Here is a 22,801-nt window from a genome sequence, read left to right as displayed (position 1 = left end):
GCGGAACCTCACCCTCCCCGGGGAATATCACGTGCGGCAACAACAAACGGACCCGGACGTAGAGAGCCCCGAAGGACGCCTGAGGCGATTGGCCGAGACGCACGATAGGGCGCGACGTAACCAGGCAGCTTACCAAGCACAACGCACACCCGAGACGACCCGCCCGCCCCCTGAACTGAAACCAGGCCAGCTGGTTTACGCGAGGCTCCACCCCCTCTCCTCCGGCCGACGCAACTTCTGCGCCGGCCTGGCGCCAAAGTGGTTTGGCCCGGTGGCGGTGGTCAAGGCGGGGCCCACGGCGGTCGTGATAAAGTTACCCTCAGGCCGGGCCGCGAAATATCACCGGGACGATGTGCGCTTGGCACAGGAAGAGACGGAGGCGGCGGACGAGGCGGAGACGGGGCAGGAAGAGACGGAGGCGGCGGACGAGGCGGAGACGGGGCAGGAAGAGACGGAGGCGGCGGACGGGGCGGAAGAGACGGAAACGAGACGTGACGGAGCAGGGACGCGGCAGGAAGAGACGGAGGTGGCGGGCGGGGCGGAAGAGACGGGAACGAGACGTGACGGAGCAGGGACGCGGCAGAGAGAGACGGAGGCGGCGGACGAGACAGACGGGAGGGCGGCCGCACAGCTGGTCACGTCCACCCCAACAGACGGGGGCGGGTTCAGAGGCTTCCCGGACCTGGGGGCGGGACAGGCGACGCCCCTCGCAGTCACAGATGTCCGGCCGAGGCGGCTGTTCGAAGACTCGGGGAGTGACGTCTCGCCTTTCAGGGGATTTCTCAGGGACACGCCCGGAGTGACGGAGGGCCAGTCGACATCCCAACCACTGATAAGGTGGCCGGAGGAAGTAGAGAGTAGGCCGGGTTCGCCGGACGAGCCATTATGGCCGCTGCATTACTCGTTGGCAGACTCCACGTTCAGGGTGACAGTAACCGAACCGCAGGAAGACGAAACACCGCGGGAAGAGAGGGGAGACCGGGCGTCACAAGACCCAGTTCCGGCTCCGCGATACACGCTACGACCCCGAGGGATCGCGAGGAAGCACAGCTGTTGTTGATAAGGGGGCGACCACGCCCACAGGCGACCCAGCGGAAACGTCGACATGACCGGCTATTCGAGGGGGGGGCAATTGACGTCAGCCGGGGCTACGCCCCATGAGCCTAGTCAGTCTCCGTTTCCTCAACATTCCTCTCCCCTTCCCCGGCATTTGTACCGCCATGTACGTAGTCGTGTGTTTGAATTGCGCGCCACGAACTACCACAAGAGGGCGCTTAGAAGCAGTGCGGCGATCCCTAAAATTGCTATGTTAATATTAATTGTAAGCCTTTTTGTTGTTTTCATCCATCTTCGCCACAGTGCTGTGTAGTTTACTTGTGTTTCTTTAATTTAAATAAGTTACCTTAAATAACTATAGACGTTGCCCGGGCGGACCCGAACAGGCACGGACTTGGACGAGGATAGGAATGCTTTTATATGAATTATCATTAAATAAGTAAATAGTAACAAACTTTCCATTGTCAGTAATTTTTATATATTTTTAATGTTTATCTGTAATTTACTCAACTTTCGCCGGGGCACGGAATCGTAGAATATAGTAACGGTAATTGTGTTGGCGCGAAGGGCGCCATGTTGCCACCTGCGAGCGATGAGCTCAGCCCAGTCCATCTTCATCACTGACCGAGAGCAGACGCGCCAGCACCCCGGGGACCTCAACCTTTGTTCATCACTGACCAAGTAATTTCTGTATCGTTAATTCTTTTTTAAATCGCTTTCGTTCGTCATCCTCGGGGCAGCTCTCGGTCAGCGGGCTGTTTAATTAATTAATTGTCTCAGTCGAGTTTTTTTTCATCACCGTGTAATAAGTATACTTTGCAGCATGGCCACGTGTGTGGACCATGCCCTCACCTAAACCGATTCGTGCCTCAGGCTTTTTAACCGTGTAATGTGTAACGTGTAACGGGCGTGTAGAGAGACGTGTTAGTGAAATTAAATCTGGAGAATAAATATAAAGTGAGTACTTATTTAATCACGTGGTGAGTGAGTCTAGGAGTGTGGCGTGCCCGACGCCTAGAGCGGGCCAGGTCTGGGTAGCTAGGATAGAAAGGGCTGGTAACTCGTCCCCACTTGGGCTACGTCACGCCCTGAGTGAGAGACTCCGCCGGGTCCACGTGCCCTTCCACGTGGTGGCGCCCATAGTTAACATCTCGAAATCACCGGCAATGCGCGATCAGCCCTCAACCTATTACACTAAAACATTTAATTCACTCTTTTTTATATCTATCACAGCTGCTTCCTTAACCTTTAAAGTTTAAAGTACTAATGCTTCAACATTTTACTGCACAATAATAAATTTTTTTTTTTACAAATGTCTTGCATGCTTATGGTTGAATGTGAACATGTCTGAAAATATTGTGTTTCAAAATTAGAAAAATGTTTGCTATAATATTACGTTAACACTGTGCCATTAAAATAATTAATTAAAATCCATAATAACTAATCTACTAAAATCGTAAAACAAAATACGATCCTTCAACGAGCCACAGTACTTTTTTAGCGGAGAATTATTGGCTCTTTCATTCAACATTACAATTATAAAATATTGAAAAGAATATAATAAACATCCATTCAAAAGTAAACACAAAAGTTTCAAGAAGAAGTTGATTCAGCAAAATGTATAGAACATTATGTATGCTGCTGCTGTGCTTTACTGAGTGTGCCTCACAAAACTGTGCAGGAAGAATTTTTTTAACATTTTAAACATTTTGTAAAAATGTCCAAACCAATCATTATTAAGTCACACAATAAAAACACTAATTATGCATCAGCTTGAGCATTTTAGGAGAAGTACTGTGACTATATCTACTTAACTTCATATTGTTTCTGGTACTTTCTTGTATTATATAAACTAACCATATAAACATATAAAATTAATCTTAAAAACAAACAACATAGCCTCCGCTATCCCCCAGGAATCGCTACAAACAATCAAACAACATTAGGAATACTGCCTTAAATATGCTACTTGACAACTCCTGGGTCAGTATTTATGACGAAGTGCAGCATTGAAAAACAACAAAAATAAACACATGCTGCAATAACGCAAGTTTTAGAAAGTATAGTATACTTTAGTTATTGCTTTTAAAATGAATATATATAACTTTTCAACCACATAAGTACTGACAAATACCACGTCTTGCCCTAAAATTATAGTACATGCATGTGAGGGCATAGCTGCTCATACGAGGCTGTTTATAGTGAGTGCCACCACGTGGTGGGCACGTGGACCCGGCTGAGACTCCCGATCAGGGCGTTATGTGGCCCGTGTGGGGTGAGATATTAGCCCTCTAATTAACTAAGCTTGTTAAACAAGACCTGGCCTGCTCTAGGCGTCAGGTACGCCACACTGATTAACACACGCGGGTTAGCGACACGTGGTCAATAGTTGAGGGCCCCAGGCATGGATCGATTTAGGTGCATGGTGGTCCACGCACGTGGTCAAACGTCTCTGTTGTCTGCGCCAACGTTCTGATCTCAGCTGATGACGAAGATGAACTGGGCGAGCAGTGCTTGCGTGCGAACAACAGGCAGCTTCTCGCTGGACCAAAACCGTTACTTGATTCTGCGATTCCGTACCAAGGGTTAATTTAAGAAAGACACAAAACACTCTTATAGTTTATACTATGCCTCATCCGGGCTCAAAACCTTAAAACATCAGTTACTTTTAGTATGAACATTTAAATCAGGCCTAGCTTCGGCCTAGTTCGGGTCCGCCTGGCAACGTCTTTGTTAACTAAACCTAATAACTTAAAAACTAATTATATACAGCACTAATTAGGTCTGATGGAACACATAGCACTTGGGACTCATGAGAAAAGGTTTACAATAATTATTGCCATTGATTTATGGGAGATGTCTCACTGCCTCTAAGCGCTCTCTTGCGGTAGTCCGTGGTGCGCAATTTAAACATGCGCAGGTCTACGTATGGGGGCAGTAAAAATACCGGGAAGGGGAGGGAAAGGGACAGCAGGCTTATGGGGTGAAGCCCTGGCTAACGTCAATTGCCCCCCTCTGAAGTAGCCAGGGATGACGATGCTTCCGCTGTCAAAGGCGTGGGCGTGGCTACTCCCGTCACACGCCCGGAGTCTACTGTTTGTACCGTACAACAGATAGGGGGTCTGGCGGCTAAACTGTGCTGGAGATGGTATCACGGTGCCGGTGTTGGTGCCTCTGACGCCAAGTCTGCTGGTTCATCTCGCTCCGACTTGTCTCCCACAGGCTCTTCTACTCTCATACTAAACGTGGAGTCTGCCAACGAATAGTGTAGGGGCCACAGTGGCTCTTCAGGTGATTCGGGCCGCCCCTCTACATCTCCTGGCTCCCATGCGAGCAGTCGGGGTTCAATATTATTCCCCAATGGGTCGTCTATGTCCCCGTCTAACCCCCGGAAGGGTATGTCCCCGCCCGCCGAATCTTTAAACAGTCGTCTTGGCCGCACTTCCGTTATAGAGACACTCGTTTCCGGTCCTGCCGCTGCATCCAGGGAGCATAGGAACTCTGTCACGTTGGTGTCTATCGGGGTTGATGTAGTCAGTCCGCCTGCTCCCTCTCCCGCCGCTTGTGTGGGCGTGACTGGTCTGTTGTCTGGCGGTTCCGCCGCCCCCTCCCCCACTGCTCTCCCTCTCCTTATTCATATGTGATCCGGATGTCGTCTCTGTGATACTTCGCAGCTCGGCCAGAAGGCAGTTATATGGCGACCGTCGTGGGGCCCACTCGGATCACGGACACAGGCCCCAGCCACTTGGGTGCAAGCCCCGCGCAAAAGCTGCGATGGCAGGAGTAGAGTAGGTGAAGTCAGGCATAAACCAACTGTCCGGGGGTTCAGATCCGGGGGCGGGCGCGTCATCTCGGGTGTGCATTGCACCTGGTATGTCACCTGGTTGCGTCACGCTGTGTCGTGTGTCTCGGCCAGCCATCTCAGTTCTAATAAGTTTGGTTTGTTCCATAATTTTATTTTCAAAATTTTATTTTTTTTTACTTTCATTTGAGGCACAAAAGTGGCATACCCACGAGGAGGGGCATGTATAATGAGTAGTACCAGTGTTTTCCCTGTAGACTTCCTGATTTGCACTTGAATTTTTTAATGAATGTCGACAAGACTATCTGCACCAAGACACATTGAGATGGTAGCAACGTGTAAAACAAAACTACTCTTATCTTATGCAGTATAGTATGTCAAAAAATAAACTGAACACCTTGAACCCTCTGTGGTACAAGTGCCTAACATACCATGAGTATGAAACCAAAGCGTGGAAGTCATTTAAAATATTACAGTGTAAGGAGTTTAATCCAGTTTCTGTGGTTTGGCGCATTCTGTAAAACTGAGCTGTTCAATTTCAGATTTTTCGGGTGGATTCCACCTGTTTATTTTTTACAGCCAGATTGCATTTTTGCGGTGCCGGCATTTGAAGGCTCCAAGTTTGTTACTGTCACTATGTATTTATTTTTGCATGTTTCCTGTTTTCTAGCAGGTTACATTTAAAGTTCAAATTTTAAATGCCATTTAAAACTATATCAATGTTGCCAACTTCCAGTCATACTCATTAGTAATTACATTTATGCAAGCAATAATGCACATGCAAAGCAAACGTTATAAAGGTTACACCTAATACTAGACTTTACAAAATCATTGACAAGCTTATACCTCAATGAGCTGAACCAAGGAGCATAGAAGTAAACAGATATTTCACTCCCAGGCTAATATCAATACCTTATTTTTCTTCTCTAAAATTAGGCACACATTACTACCTACAAATGACAGCACGAAACCAAAGAAATTTAGTTTTGTCCCTAATGACATCAGAATCTAGGTATATTTCTGAATTCCTTGGGTTCACGATCTAGGTCATTTTTAATTCATTTACACAATTAAAAAAAATCATCTATTTTTCAATTTTGTGTCTTTATATACTACATAACAAAAATTAATAATTTTCTTAAGATTTTATTAGACTAATTGTGGTGTTCCTTTAAGGTCTTTAATCTAAGAATGTTAGGTTAACATAGTTGTTTCACATTACATAACCATATTTTGCTCCTTGAATTGGGATATTAATTTACATAAATTCCCACCTAGTTCGAATTATTTTAAGTTGTAGCTATTAATACTGCAAATACGAAATATGAATGTACAATCAACTAGTAACTTCAAAGTATTAACTGTTACATTAAAACACAAATAAAAATTACGTAACATAAATGTTAGTATTTAAACATAATTGTTTACTGAGGTCTCCCAATACTTTGTTACGGGGACCGTAGTCTCTGATATTTAATGACTGAATTTTAATGCGTGCTCGGGTTTTATGGGCGCCACCGTGCCACGTGCACGGACCGATGTGAGACTCTTTCCCAGGGTCGTGACGTCGCCCATGTGAGGTGTGATTTTAATTTCCCCCTGAATACACCTAGCACGAATCCCTGCCTGCTCTCAGCGTCGGGCACGCTATTATCTATGCAGTGGGCTCTCAGGCGTCCCACACGCCGTCACACTACACCTGGTCGAACAGATTTAAATAACAAAATAATACGTCGGATTTACACACCTGATTTATTCGGTTACTGCAACTTACACACGTACATGGTTGAAACTGTTTAAAACGCCCGCGGCACGAATCGGTTTAGGAGCTAGGACCCACCACGTGGTCACATCTCAAATTACGTAGTAAACAGAAGAAAAGACAGTTACTGGTCGTAATACAATTAATTATGCAGTCCCCCGACCGAGAGGAGCTCCGAGGATGAAAAGAAAACGATTTAGAAAGAATTAAATCTAAACAGAATTACTTGGCGGTGAAAACAAGCGGTGAGGTCCCCGGAGTGCTGGCGCGTCTACTCTCGGTCGTTGATGGCGGCGGACTGGGCTGAGATCATGGCTCGGCTCGACTAACATGGCGTCCTCCCGCCGAAACAATTGCCGTTAAAGATATTTGTGAATTCGTGCCACGGGAAACTAAAGTAACATGACAAGAATGATTTAAAAATTATGTGACATTTTCTGAATACTGCAAAAGAATACTACAAATTACAATTAATAAGGAGAACATTTAATTATTGTCTGGCTTCGGGTTTCCTCGGGAATGTCCGGAAACGCTATTATATTTTGTTACCTTATTTTAATTAAAAGTACATAAAACCCTCCCTGCCGATCTGCCATCACGTTGCACTTAGGGAACATAAAAACAAATTACACAATTATATTTAATTATGTTTTAGGGGTGCGGCGCACTGACTCGACAGTGCCCTCTTGCCGGGCGAACACACACGCACGCACACGTACGCACGGGTAGGCAGGAGGTTTTGAATGGAGGGTGGGTGGTGTTTGGGCGGTGGCATATCGGACTTAAAAGGGGCCGCAGGCCCGGACGATGTCAACTTTAACAGATGAGTGGCTACACATTAATTAACCCTCTGACTGGGTATCCCGCAATTTTCGCGTGCAGCAATTACTGGTACAATTTACGCATCCCGCGATTTCCGCTGGCATGAACATTTATGTGCTGTATTACATTGCTATCCCGCGATTTTCCCGTCCAAGCAATCTGTGCTGCTTCCGTGACTTAGTTGAATATTTTCCCACTAGATGTCGCACAGATCTTCGCCTATAGTTGTTCATTTCCTCGCTAGATTGGATTGTGTATTCAGGTTTTATAGACAACTCGGGAAGAAATTAACATGCCAAAATTTTGTCTATTATTTCATGTGTACAGGTGCTTTATTTTCAAGTGAACCGTGAATAATTTTTCATGATTTTCATCGTATTGAATCCTATTTGTGTTATGAAATGCTAACAAAATTCACAAATTTTCATTTTGAGGTAAGTTTTATGCTTTTTAGTTACTTACAAGTGCTGTAATACTTGCAAATTATAATCTTCGGGCACCATTACCTTAGTAAAAAAAAAAAAAAGATTCGCTCCGATTGGAAATTACAATTAGCAAATTCCTAATTCCTAATTCAATTGGAACACGACCAGTGCATTTAAAGTATGAATTTTCATATAAATCTTCTAAAAATATTTATTGATGCATCTGGTGCTACATGAATCTGTGGCCTATTCAAATTAGCACTTTGTCACTCTGGGCATAAAAAAATGACAAACAAATGGTTCAGATTGTAAGTGTGTGATTTATTTATACTCTTTTCATGTAGTATGAAATTTTTGACATGTGCTGAAACAAACATAATAGATACTTGAACATAGGAAAATTCTTCGAAACATCATTGTTTTATTATTTTTTGTTCATTACTTCATGATATTCACCTTCAATACTGTAAATGTTTGTTGCAGAAATTGTGCAAAATGTGCTTCATTATCTGAAATAGACTATAATATATCACAATAATCAGCTATCAAAGGCAAGATGTTCTTTGCAGCATATATCAAAAAAACCTTTTCCCCTGTGTGAAACAAATTGCATGTTTATGTTTTTCTTTAGTAAATTTTCATTTCTAGAGTATTATGTCTGGATTTATTTCCAGAAATCATGCCGTGAGATGGCTTCGAGTAGCAGAAAAAATTTGAAGGACAGAAATGAAACTGATGGTGAATCTGACGACGATAGTGATTATGTGCCTTGCTCTTATGAAAATGATTCAGATGCGGATTCTGTCGACTTGGGTAGTGGTAGTGATAGTAGTGATGATTCATCTAACATTACGGTTTTAAGTGCAGATTTACTACTTCAAGAGCGTAGAGTGTGGTGTGATGTGGACATGCAGAACATCCCTCCAGCACCACCAAGATTTCCTTTTACAGGAAATCCAGGTGTAGTTGTAGACATAGATTCCACATGTAAACCATTGGAATGTTTCGAACTATACTTTTATCAGGTAATGATTGACATTGTTGATAGGGAAACAAATATATATGCAGAACAATTCATTATCAAAAATCCCCCGAAAAGAGAGATCAGTTTATAAAACATGGACCCCAACTACTGAAAATGAAATTAGGCTGTTTTTAGGAATCCTTATTCTTCAAGGAATTGTGAAGTTGCCACAGCAAGAATGGTACAGGTCCAAAAGAAAGGTCATTCAGTCTTCAATATTTCCTGAACTCATGTCCAGAAACAGGTTTCTTCTACTGATGAAATTTTTGCACTTTGCAAACAATGATAGCACTGACCTTCGCAACCATCTCAATCCAAAGTTGTGGAAATTTTTTGAAATAATGGAACAGTTGCGTAAAAGATTTAGTGAAGTCTATCTTCTAGCAGACTCTCTCAGCTTGGATGAGAGTCTAATGCTTTACAAAGGCTGTCTTGGATGGAAAATGTTCAATGCAAAAAGAGCTTGTTTTGGACTGAAATTTTTTGTGTTGTGCGAGACTGACTCAGGATACATTTGCGACTTTCTTTTATACACTGGAAAGAGCACAGTCTATAACGAGAAGTATGACACATATCCCATTTCTACCAAAGTAGTCCTGCATCTGATGGATCAGTTCTTGAAAATGGGCTACTGTGTAACTGTAGACAATTAGTACATTTCTCCAGAACTTGCAGATGTGCTTATAAAACAGAGGACGGACGTATATGGGACTGTAAACAGCAGAAGAAAGGAGCTGCCTCAAGGTTTCTCAAAGGGAAAATTACAAAAGGGTGAGATCCAAGCTTTCCAGCGTGGTAAGGTCATGGCCCTCAAGTGGCAGGATAAGAAAACTGTTTGCCTCTTGAGTACAGTGCACAATGCTACCACAAAAGTAGTAAAAAACAGAAGTGGGACAGAAGTTGCGAAGCCGAAAGTAGTGTGCGACTATAATGACACTATGGGTGGAGTAGACCGTTCTGATCAAGAAATGTCATATTACCCTTCATCTAGGAAACAACAACACAAGTAATACAAGAAAATTTTTCGGCATTTCATAGACCAAGCTGTTTGTAACTCGTACATCATATTCACCAAAATTTCTTCTGGAAAGAAGATTGGTTTTGTAGAATACCGTCTCCAACTTGTTGAGAACCACATTGAAAAATATTCAGCTCCAAACAACCAATCTCCAAAAGGAAGACCAAGTGCTACACCTAACCTACTGAGGCTAACAGCCCGCCATTTCGCTAGTCATATTCCACCGAATACTATCAAAAAAGAGCCATGACGACAGTTTGCAATTTGCTGTGCTAAGAAGAATGAGAATGGCAAACGTATAAGAAAAGAAACCAGAATCTGGTGTAAGGACTTTGTTTAGAGCCTTTTTTTTTCTGATTTATCATACTAAAAAGAACTTTTAAAAATTATTATTATATTTTTTGATGTAAATTTATATAATCATTCTTTCAAGAAAAAAAATAAATGCAATATTTTTTTAAATTTTGAAGAAAAAACATTACGTGGTCAGAGGGTTAATAGTAATGCATCCTATTTATAATAATTTTAAATACACTAGACAGGCATTGCAAAACACAAAAATAATTTTATGAGAATGATTTAAAAAAACAAGGACTCTAACATGTGTAACATTTGTTGATTTGCACCTTTATTTAAAAACATTTTTGAAATGCTTTCCTCAACACTATAATGCTGTATGCATAAAAAATATCATATAAGAAAATAAAATTCCAGTTTGTTCACAAGTCACATTAAAAAATATAATTTATCTCTGAATGTGATTGACATTCTGATGTTGGTACAGTCGAATAGTTTTGTGTTCAATAAGCACATAATAGGTCCTATCTAGTGATGACTCCCTGAGCTAAACTATCCATTACATAGCTATAAAAATTACATAGGTCTAAAATCAATTTAATTAAAAAAAAATAAAATAAGAAACAGTATATATATTTTTGATAATCCATACTTTGTATGATTAGATTCTCAACCATCCAGGGGGTGAATTTGAATTAGATCAAACTGAACGGATTTCATTGAAATTATTCTGCCGAGTATATGCAGCTAACATGTCATTAAGTTTTAATGTTTCCGTAATTTATAAACTACCTGGACACCTACATCAATAATAAACATCAATAATAATTACTGAAAATCCATAATACGTGGTAGCACTGCTATATTATGTTCAATAATCCAGAAAAATGGCTGATCCGGCAAGGCCCTGAACCTCAACGTGCTGATTACAGACCTTTCCAGACCTTTCACAGTACAAATAAACACCTTCCCCGCAGTTGCAACAAACGGCTGCTGTCGAGAAGCACAGGAAGGTACTTACGATTTCCCCCAGCAGCACAACGTTCTCGCCACGCACGATGAACACTCCGCGCTGGATGTCGCCAAACTCATTGCCCACGTGGATCCGCTCTATGGTGCGGTGCAGCACGAGGTTGGCAAACTGGTCCACGCTGCGCAGGTAGCCAATGAGGGTTCGGCCATCTCGCAGCAACACCATAAGCTTCTCTGGGGGCATAAGACACAACCTGGCTCAAACAGACTGACAGGGACTGCCAATTATTGCCTTCAGAGATTTGTGAGTGTTGTATAATAGCAACTATTTAAATATTATTTTAAATTTATATTTAATTTTTTTTTTTACTTCAGTATTACTTGATTTTGTATGTTTCTCTACTAATGTGCATGCTTCATGGCAGATTGTCAAAATGGGCCAACTGCTATTATAATAACCAGTGAAATGTAGAAAATTGATAGTCAACAATATATAAACAAATAGCAACAAAATTTTACAATTAGGGATATCCTTGCAAGAACGGTAAAAATATTATACCAAAAGTCAAATTAATATCAAATACATGAAATATTCTTTACTGCTGATCATCAAAATACAGATTCTATCACAATTATTAATTTATATTGGTCGTGAACAATATGGATGCCTAAGGTGCAAGATAAACCAACTTTCAAATGACCAAAAATAATTAGTAACTTAATTTTGGCTGCAGTAAAAAATACTTACATGGATTACTTAGGAAACTACTGAACCAATCTCACACATAATCACACTTGATCGTAACTACGATGGTTGGTGATTATGGGACTCAGCAGCACAGATATTTGATACCACCTAAAGTTTCAGTTTTCGAATTTCATTTTTAAACTGTATTTTTAGGTTGAAAATAACTAAAACATGTTTTTTTCATATTAATTTTTAGGCATGAAACACCCGGTACAGATTCATTAAGGAACCAAGGGACTTGCATTACATCTTTATCTTTATTTCTCTGCCATATAATGTTACGGTTAGCATTCAAATATCATATTTGTCCTATGCACGACGCCTTTCTCTTAGAGGCGATACTGCGTTAGCCTCACGAACACAAATACACTCTACACTAGGCAGGCCTCATAAGTATTAATACCTATTATTTACAACGGTAAATGCTGTTCAAGTTTTAAGATATACTTTATTGTTTGTTAAACTATTATGCTTCTTTATATACTAATTTATGAACATGCAGAAGTGAAATTTTTTAAGTTAAGTATTGAACTTATATACACAATAATAAACTTTTTAATACCCAACTCATTACATCATTAATCCACGTCCTCTCCTCATTAGTGCAACAAACAGAAAGCCCACGCAATAAAACATATTTTGTTCTCAAATGTAAGGTTTTTGTGCAAGCTGTAAAATCTTATTAAAAAATTATTTTTTTAATCCTCTGATTTAGTAAACATTTCCTCATGTCAAGAGCTGGTCTTACACTTAAAATTAAAGAATTTTCATCTTCAAATGTCTTGTGACCATAAGATTTAAAGAGCAACATTTGAAAAAGACAGTCACAGCTCACTGACCGAATGTATTTGTCTAGAGATGTTTGTCTCTGTCCCTTCCCTCCTGCCCGCACTACTCCTATTATTCCCTTCCTGACTTACCCCCCCCCCCCCCCTCAGCCTGCTGGGATGGCCGGGCCAGTACTCACTTCCCTTGAACTGTGTAACTCACAAGGCCTGGACCTGCCGAGGGACAAGTTTACATTTTTCACTACTTTACAACAGAACATTTTATATACTGATGATCTTAAACATGCTTGCTACAGTAAGTTCTTATAGAGTAGGCTTAATGTTTTTTACAACACGCCATCTTTATTTAACAACCGATCTATTCGTAGTACACACGTGTTTACGGATGGCGCAAGGGAAGCGGAGTGCTGGTCTGGCCCTGTTTACAACGAAACCTTGCATATGCCATTTTATTGTTGAGTACAACTATGCACTAAAACATGATCTTGAAAAAAATGGCATGGCAGACTAGCGCATGACATTCTTCCTCAAAATAACTATCAATGGGAAATTTTCATGAATTTTTAAAGAAAATTCAAGTAAGTTCCCTGACTTAATAATGTGGATATCATGATCTTGGAAATGCCATGTCTTCAGAGGTGCATGTATAGTAGGTAATTAAAACATGGCACATTGCTGATAGAATGAAGATCTTAACAAAAAATACTTGTAGCTCTGCTGATTGGATATTAAAACCAGGGTAAACCTAAGCTATGATACAGATGTACCAAGTAAATGCAGCTGCCTTCAGTCCATCCGTGTAAAATCACATTAAAACTAATAAAAAAAAAAGAAAAAAAGAAACACAGTGTTACCTAATGGTAAATCTGACAACTGTCAGTACTGAAAACATTTAAAGTGATTTGTTCTAGAGATTACAGTAGTGACTCTACTAATTGGGCAAATATTATATCATGGTAACATAAACTGTACCTCTGACATAATTATCTTAAATGTTATGCTTTTTTAAATTATTCTACTCTATACAAAGCATAGGTAAAACCAAAAGCAGCAAAATTTATCGTGGTAAAATTCTGTAGGCCTACTGTGTATGTATTTTTTGCAAGCTCTTTTTGACATATTCAAAACATTGTTGATTGATTTATTGATACATTTCACGTTTATCATCTATCAGATGTTGTTCAAGATTTACAAAACAAAATAAATATTAAAGCCATTTAAACATTAGTGTCACCAGCCAGCAACTGCATACGCCACAAGGGAAGGAATAGCCAATAAGAATTCACCAGCAACATGCAGTCCCATCATAGGCGTACCCGGGGGGGGGGGGGGGGGGGGGGTGTTTTGGGGGTTCAACCTCCCCCCCCCCCCCCCCAGAAATAAGGCAAGAAAATTATGAATAATCATGTCATTCGAGCTCAATTTCTAAACACAGAGCAATGAGAGAAATAACGTCACCAAGCAGCCCAATTGGTAAGTAAACGTAAACAAATTTGAATTGCAGTGGTTGGTTCATGATAGGTAAGTCTAAATTCTCAAATCGCGTTGATTGGTCTATGGAATAATCAGTTCAACTGTACTTTGATTATGTTTTAGTTTTGCTTAGTAGAATTGGGCATTGAGTAACAGTAGTGATTGCGACCTAATTTCATACAAAACTCTATAAAACTATTAAAACATGGGGGGGGGGGGGGGGGATGGTACGTTTTTTGATCGTTTTGTCGTCAGGTACTTTCATTTAAATACTGTACATCTGTATGTATAACACGAAGAAAAAAATTTGATTATCGCAAGGTGCGTAATTTTAAACTATTAAAAACATTGAAAAGCTGAAATGTAAATTTCTCGCCTTAGATGAAAGGGACCTCGTTGAGTGCAACGTGGTGTGAAGTTGTGTTTGAGTCAGAAGCTTAATGGCCTCAACTCAATGTGTAGGTGTTTTTAGCGAATATTGTAATAGAACAACATAACTTTGAAGATCTCGAAAAAAAATTTGCAAATTGTTTAGATAACGTTATTATACTGGGTGATTTCAATGTGTCTGGTATACATTGGCTAAATTCTCAGTCTGATAGTATAAATTATAAAGGCTTATCAGCCAAAGCTATGGCTATATATGCGATTTCACAACAGGTTTAGGCTTGTCTCAATTCAATTATACTCAGCAGCCCATCCATCTTTTAGATCTTTGTTTCTCTAATTTACAATATTGTTTGGTCAGCAAATCATTAAATCCTCTTGTTACGGAAGATATTTATCATCCTGCTATCATAATTAATATCAAAATGGATATATTAACAAGGGATGTTAATACGTCTTCTTATCTGGACTACAAAAAAGGTGATTATTTAAGTCTATTTATGGCAATTAAAGAACATGACTGGTCTACACTGTACAATTCTGATGATGTTAATCTAATGGTTGATTTTCTCACTACTACTTTGATTAACTACATCAAGAACTATATCCCGAATAAAATAAATAAAAAATCCAGTTACCCGCATTGGTATTCCAAACAACTTATAGAAACATTAAAATCCAAAAAAACATTTCCATAAGTTATATAAAAGAAATATGAACCCCTATTATTATGATTTATTTTCTCAATATCGTAGAGAGGCCAAAAGTCTCATTTCTCGGGACAAAAATTTTTGGCTACAAAATCTTAATAATAAAGTTAAAAAAAAATACAAAAACATTTTGGCGCTATGTAAAAATTATGAAAGAAGGATACAGACAGAAATTATATCTTAAAATCAATGATAACGTTACCAATGACCCAGTACTTATTGCTAACAGTTTTGCACATCATTTTTCTAGTATTTATGTAACTCCTACAAATAATTTAAATTACTCAATTTCTCAAAACAGTAAGTGCTCTATTCCTATGACTACCATATCTGAGAGCCTTGTACTTTGGGGAATTAAATCATTGAAATCCATTATGTCAACTGGGCCTGATGGTATTCCAAATTTTATTATAAAAGGATGTGCTGTTATTCTGGCCCCTATACTTAACTTTATTTTCAATACTAGTATAAATAGCGGAATTTACCCCAAAAAATGGAAAATTGCAAAGGTAATACCTGTACATAAGAAAAAGAGTAAACTTAATGTTGCAAACTACACACCGATATCACTTTTAAATGGATTTGCTAAAGTATTTGACAAAATTATATGTAAGGATCTTGAATTCAATCTTAAAAATAGACTCTCTGACTGTTAACATGGGTTTAGAAAGGGGAAATCTACTACTACTAATTTAATTAGTTTTGTTAAACCAATTTATTCAGAAGTAATAACGCGGGGTCAAGTTGACGCATGTTACTTTGACTTAGCCAAGGCTTTTGACACGGTTAACCACTGTATTTTACTAACAAAATTATCAAATATAGGATTAAGCAATAAATATCTAAAGTGGTTCAATAGCTATTTATTAGATAGAATCTTTTATGTTTCAATTAATAATATTAAATCTGATCTACATATAGTTAGTTCTGATGTACCCCAGGATGGAACATTATCCCCTCTTCTCTTTAACATTTTTATAGATGACATTACCAAAGTATTACAATTCTCTAACTGCCTACTTTTTGCTGATGATCTTAAGATTTACAGAAAAATATCTCTTCATCTAGACTGTAAACTTCTTCAAAATGACATCTCATCAGTTTTCGATTGGTGTAAAAGAAATCTTGTTGACCTTAATTATGAGAATACATCTATAACCTTCTACAGAAAACATCATATCATTGCTTCTGATTATAAACTTGGTAATCATGTTATCTTGAAGTCAGTTTGTGTTAGAGATTTAGGTGTCTTACTTGATAATAAATTGTACTTTCATAACCATATTGAATCTCTTAGATCGCAATGTAATAGATTGTTAGCGTTGATTAAATACCTATATTACTTTCAATGCCACTAATTTAGATTCTATTGTTAGTTTATATTTAGCTTTAGTAAGATCCAAGATTGAGTATGCCTCCGTGGTCTGTAACAATATCACAAAAACAGATAGTGACAAACTAACTAATTACAAAAAAAATTAATCAATATCATTAATCAAAAGACCAACATTACCAACCATTCTAATAGTCTATCCTCTCTCAGATCTTTAGCTCTAAGAAGAGAGCTATTAGATGCCCTTTTTATCTATAACTGTTATACTAATAAAACAAAATGCAATTATATTCTAGATAATACTGGGATTAAAGTACCCACCTATAACAGTCGACAGACACCTTTATTATGCTCCTTAGGCAAATCAAATGATATATTATACAGAATTATATCAAATTTTAATAAACATGGTTGCTATGTCTCTCTATCAAAAAATAATTTAAATATAAAACAATTTTTCTTATCTTAATTTAATTTGAATATGTTTAAGGATAATGAGGCTACCATATTTAATTTTTTTTTTATAATCAGGTTCTGGATTATCATTACTGTTGTTATAGAATTATGAAACTTGTTCTTGTTTATCTGTTGGTTGCTTGCTGTATTGTCTTGTGTATGTGTTATTATAGTATTGTCCTCAATGTTATTAATTTTGTTTCATGTATTTGTTTTGTCTATGTATTTTTTTATGTTTATCGTGCCTACCACCCATGGCCTTATGCCATTGGTAGGCATGTAACAAATTGATAAAATAAAATAAAAATAAATAAATAAAATAAATATATGTATTATACTAGCTGCCCGACCCAGCTTCGCACGGCTATACTAATGGGGAAAAAATGAGACTAAATATCCCATTTACAGTAATAATAATTAAAATAAAATGCAATTAATTTAGACAAAAATTTATTACAATGCTTTTTAATGTACCGGAGAGAAAACGAGTAGCACCGATGGTTTCTCGATTCTCGAGCACGCAACGTACAACTGATGTACCCGTACTTCGCTATGGCAGTCTACAGGCAGAATACTTGCGCCGCTCATTATACATGCCCCTCCTTGTGGGTACGCCCCTGCCACACCTCAAATGAAAAAAAAAATCAAAGCAATGCTCGTTGCCATGGAGCCGCAGAAGGCATAAACAATGCACAATCCCGCTGTCCCACTGTTGCCCGGGCTTAACCACCCTTGGGAGTTGATTTTCGGAAAACGTCATCCTGCATAACATGAGGAACATTACTGTCAAGTTCAAGTCTGTAGGATATAAAATTGAAAAAAAGAGCAATTTTTGATATTTAAAGTCCCCGTAAAATTTCAACGGTGATGAGGCCTGCACTAACAGTGAATTAGTTGTTGCCATAGAGACGAATGAAGCATTAACAAAGCAACAGCCGTTGCCATGGTGATTTTCTACCAAAAACTGGAATTTTGATATTTTACACCCCCAAAACTCCCTTTTGAAGCTGATTTTCGGAAAATCATATCTTAGTGAGCATCTACATACATCACAAAATGAGTAACTATGCTAAGTTTCAATCGGTTGAAAGATTTCCAGTCAATCGTAATGAGTCAGTCAGTGGTATTTCGCACAGTTATATTTTTAAATTTAAATAATTTTAAATAAAATAATAATTAAATCTATACAGATATATGCCCCGAATTGAAAAAAAAATCGATCTAAGCGATGCCCGTTGCCTTGAAGATGCAGAAGGCATAAACAATGAAAAATCCCGTTGTCATGGAGATGGAGTACCCACTGTTGCCAGTGCTTAACCACCCTTGGCAGGGGCGCAACAACTAAATTTCCAAAGGGGGGGCAATATACCTTTTTATAAAGAATCATCAATCGCCCCCTATTGAAGCAGGAGGTCCGGGGGTTCTCCCCCGGGAAAATTTATATTTCAAGGTGGAAAATGGTGCTATTTAAGCAGATTTATTATCTAAAAATTGATTACACAGCACTTTTTTGCCCCCGTTTGCCCCCACTTCAAGGTTTCAGGGGGGGCGGGGGGGGGGGCCAAATACCCATGCCCCCCCCCCCCCCCCCCCCCTGTTGCTGCGCCCGACCCTTGGGAGCTGATTTTCGGAAAACGCTGTCATTAATCGAAATAAAATGTAGCCTATATGTAAAGTTGGACAAAGTTACAAATATTTGTGAGAAATTTAATTAAAATCAATGCAGTAGTTTCGGAAATTAGCTCGGACAAACATCGTGATACGAGATCTTTATTTATAAAGATTTAATTCTGTTTTGCTACACTTGAATTGTAAAGCCTGAATTACAACAGCCCGTCGCATCCGTCCGTCCGTCAGCCGCCAAGCGATGTACAACTTCACTTCACTTCACTGCTTGGATTTTGGCCTTGAGCGGTATCCGTTTAGCCAGAAATGTCAATTTCATTATTGTTTTTCATCATATTTTATCACAAGTGTATATTTTGAATAAGTCTCAGTTTTACTCCCATGCCTTACCCGGGACTCGAACCCAGAACCTCTCCCACGATAAGCCAGTGTGCATCCGACTACGCTACGGAGGTCGGCTGGCGATTTACAACACTTCGCTCGTACGTCATAATATTTCTCCGTTTCAATGCTGACAACTGTTGAGAAAACTTAACAATTTGGGGAAAAAATTATCATATGTAATTATATTACTTAAACAATTAAGTAAAGTAAGTACTTGAAACTCATTAAACTCAGAGTGTTTTTTTTTCCGGTATGTATTTTCACATTTCCAGTTACCATACGTAATTATAATACTTCCGTGACTTAGACCATTTTTTCTTCAAAAAAGAGCTTTCGAAATGTGTCTAAATGTAAGCTAAGAAATGATTTTGGAATCAGCTAAACAATTAAACAAACTTTGATACATTTTAATATAATATTTTATATGCAAACACCTAGAAGACATTAGGAGGTTATAGTTTCATCCATTCACCCGTCAAAAGTATCAAGTTACCAAGCTTTAGACGGATGAGTGGATGACATTTTTCAGTCCATCTTATTGGGTGCAGGTCACGTAATTGACAGACGGATGACGTATGGACGGGCTATTGTAATTCCAGCCTTAATTGCTAACACCCTTACAATCAAATTATACAGCAATTATTCTATTGTCATGCCGTCAACTTATTAGGAATAAGTTTGTAAAGTGCGTACGTAAAATCGTTAAGTTAACTAATTATTTTTATCTTTTTTTTATATATATATCATTTTGGGGTTTTTTGTAGGTATTTTAATATTGTAATGTGAACTTACTTAAGTTAATTGAAAGAAAAATTACGTAAAAATTACATATCAACAATAGCTCAGGTTAAAAAATGAAATTTGAGACTATTCTATTTATTTACTCAAGAAATAATAAATTTTTGGTGTTTATGCAGTTGTTCTTAAAAATCTGGAAGAACACCCCCCGAAAAAAATTCCTGGGTACGCCTATGAGTCCCATGAGGACTAACTGCATTATTCACACCAAAGTCTTGGTAATGAAGTAAAATAATGGACTCGCCTTCGAGAGGATCAGAGTTCAAATTCAAGTCCAACTACCCTGAATTCTGATTTGGTACCAACAAAATCAAAATTAGTTACAAGTTTCAGTTACTTACTCCAAGTGGTACCTGAAAAAAGCCAAAGAAAATCTGAAAATCAAAATTTTTTACTTTCTGACATTTTTCCTAATTATTCTGTAAAATGGCAAAAATAAGAAAGTATTATTTAATTACATGAAATTTAATTATTTTCCAGTAGCATATTCACAGAAGTATATGATTTTGCCATGATCAATATTTGAAACAAGACATGTGCAAGTTATAAGAGGTAAGGCGAATTATTTTTAATGTTTTTTTCATATTTCGTAGTATTTGATTTAATTAATGTACCTGATGTTAGATTTTAGCACGAATTGATGATTCTTTAAAAAAAAGAAAAGTTAGATCAGATAATTTTTTTTAAATATATTCTGAATACGCAATCAGTATACGTGACCAAAGCAACCATTTACAAGTTTATTACAGTATTTTAAATGTAGCTTAACTTTCTTAAATGACCTTTCACATAAATTTTTAAGTTTTCTATCCAATTCCTCCACACTATCATTCATCATGATTAAGAACAGCAGGGGCCCGTAACGCTCCCCTGCGGTATTCCTGTGTCACATCCCCCTCTTCTGACCATTCCATTCCCACCTTCACCCGCTGTTTCCTATCCCTCAGGAAGTCCCCTGTCCAATTCACCACCCTACTGTCCTCTATCATACTATTAACCTTCTCCATCACTATCTTGTGTGGCACCTTATCGAATGCCTCCTCAAAATCAATAAAGATTGTGTCTACCTGTTTGCACTCATTCACTGACTCCACAAAGTCTTACAGCAGTCCAACCATCTGCGTCTCACAGGAGAAACCCTGTCTAAAGCTGTGTTGCCTCTCATTCATCCATTCCAGCTCACCAATTTTTCCTAACATATACCTCACTATCAGTTTATCCATCACCTTCCCTGCACATGATATTAGGCTGACAGGCCTATAATTGTCAGGTTTGGCCTTGTCTCCACCTCCCTTGAATATAGGCACCACCATTGCTGCCTTCCATTGCCTTGGAAGCTGTCCCTCCTCCAATGACTGCGTGTATAGTACTTGCAAGCATCTACAGACCTCCTTCCCTTCTAACTCGAGGTGGCTGTTTCCTATCCCATTGGGACTAGCCACCTTCCTCCCCTTTAGCCTACCCACTTACCTTATCACCTCCTCTATATTTATTTCCAGCCCTCTCTCCCCCCCTGACTTCTCACCCTGTGCTCCATACCATACCTCCTTCTCCACCAAAAATGACAGGTTTTGCTCCTGCAGTAATTTTGCCTTTTCCAGATCCCCCACTCTCCTGTCCATCTCTCACCCTCATTATGCTCATTACTTATAGCCCTTCCTCCCCCTTTACTCTTCTGACATAGCGATACAGATCCGCCCAATTCCCCCTACCCCTTTCATCCATCAGCCTTTCCATGTAGGCATCCCTTGACTTCTCGTTTTCCCCAGTTCCTTCATCTCTGCTTTGAGCCCTTCCCCTCATATTTTTATCAACTGTGTTGCATTCATAAAGCATCGAAATAAGAGCAACAGTGTGGGGTAATTCCGTTTCAATTTGCAATGTTGTTCGGCAATTACATAACCTAATAAAGTGACAGTAAATGAGAAGAAATTTTTTAAAAAACTATTAAATAATCACGTACTGTCCAATTCGTCCAACAAGGAAGCAGTTCCTGGCAAGAAGCTCATTTCTTATATTTGTGTATCAGTCCAATGTTTTGAGGTTATGTTTAAACAAATCACGTTAAAACACATTAATCTAAGTTAACACTAAGAAGTTTCTATAACTAGTGAAGCATGTAAAATAAACATCTTTAGGGAAGTTTTGACGAAATATGTTGCCAAACTAATATAAAAGCCTGTCAAAAGCAAACAAGCAGGTAGCTATATTAATAATTTTTGAGTAAACCACTCTTTTTTTTTCTTCTATGGAGCAAACCAATTTAAATATCACAGTATTCAACACTGGACACTAGACACTAGAGACTAGAAACATGGCAACCATAGACACTAGCGCTACCTTGCGAAAGTGGTAGAGAACTTTGTTTATAAAAGTGGATGGAAATTATATAATTAATTATGACTAGGGGGAATAATTTTGGTAAAGGCGTGGGTAGGAATAAAAAAAAGTTGTCTTTATTTTGTTTTCAGCCAAACTATTCATAACCTCTTTGAATTAATTCTAAATAGAAACAATAGTACTTGAAAAATAAACCTAATCTTTATTTTCAAATTCATTGTATATAGTGACACGAACCCCGCTACCTCTATGTGAATTTAATTGACTAAAGTATTGTTCGGAATCTCAGGGTAGGTTCGGCCTTGTGGCTAGAGGCAGTGGTTCGACACAGTAGGGCCCCCCGAGCTGTTTAGGCCACTCGGGACGCCTGAAAAGAACAAGAAAATACCGGCTGATTTCTTTTTAGTTTATTCCGGCACAGCCCTTTACATAGTGCTGCCCATCCTGGCCGTAACGGTTGTCCCGAAACGAATCGTCACACGCGCGACCACTCACTCAGTGGCGGCTCACGATTTTACAACCCGGTAAGGTCATTCACTTTGGTAACGATGCGATGATTACATAAACAAACCCTAACATA

General features: G+C 38.9%; 1 protein-coding gene across 1 annotated transcript in view; it reads right to left on the bottom strand.

Annotated features, from left to right (window-relative positions):
- LOC134530868 (U6 snRNA-associated Sm-like protein LSm1) overlaps positions 1 to 22,197 on the bottom strand; it is a 32,008-nt gene extending 9,811 nt beyond the window's left edge. Inside the window, exons 1-2 of the mRNA XM_063366132.1 lie at positions 21,845 to 22,197; positions 11,228 to 11,412 (exon numbers count right to left, since the gene is read on the bottom strand). Coding sequence (XP_063222202.1) covers positions 11,228 to 11,412; positions 21,845 to 21,890 — 231 coding nt within the window. The 5' untranslated portion in view covers positions 21,891 to 22,197. The remainder of the gene's footprint in view (positions 1 to 11,227; positions 11,413 to 21,844) is intronic.
- Between the last annotated feature and the right edge of the window lie 604 nt (positions 22,198 to 22,801).

Source organism: Bacillus rossius, chromosome 3 (assembly GCF_032445375.1).
Source record: "Bacillus rossius redtenbacheri isolate Brsri chromosome 3, Brsri_v3, whole genome shotgun sequence".
In the NCBI taxonomy this organism is placed as follows: Eukaryota; Metazoa; Arthropoda; class Insecta; order Phasmatodea; family Bacillidae; genus Bacillus; species Bacillus rossius.
The sequence above is the reverse complement of the archived record's forward strand: the minus strand, read 5'-3'. Positions and strand labels throughout refer to the sequence as shown.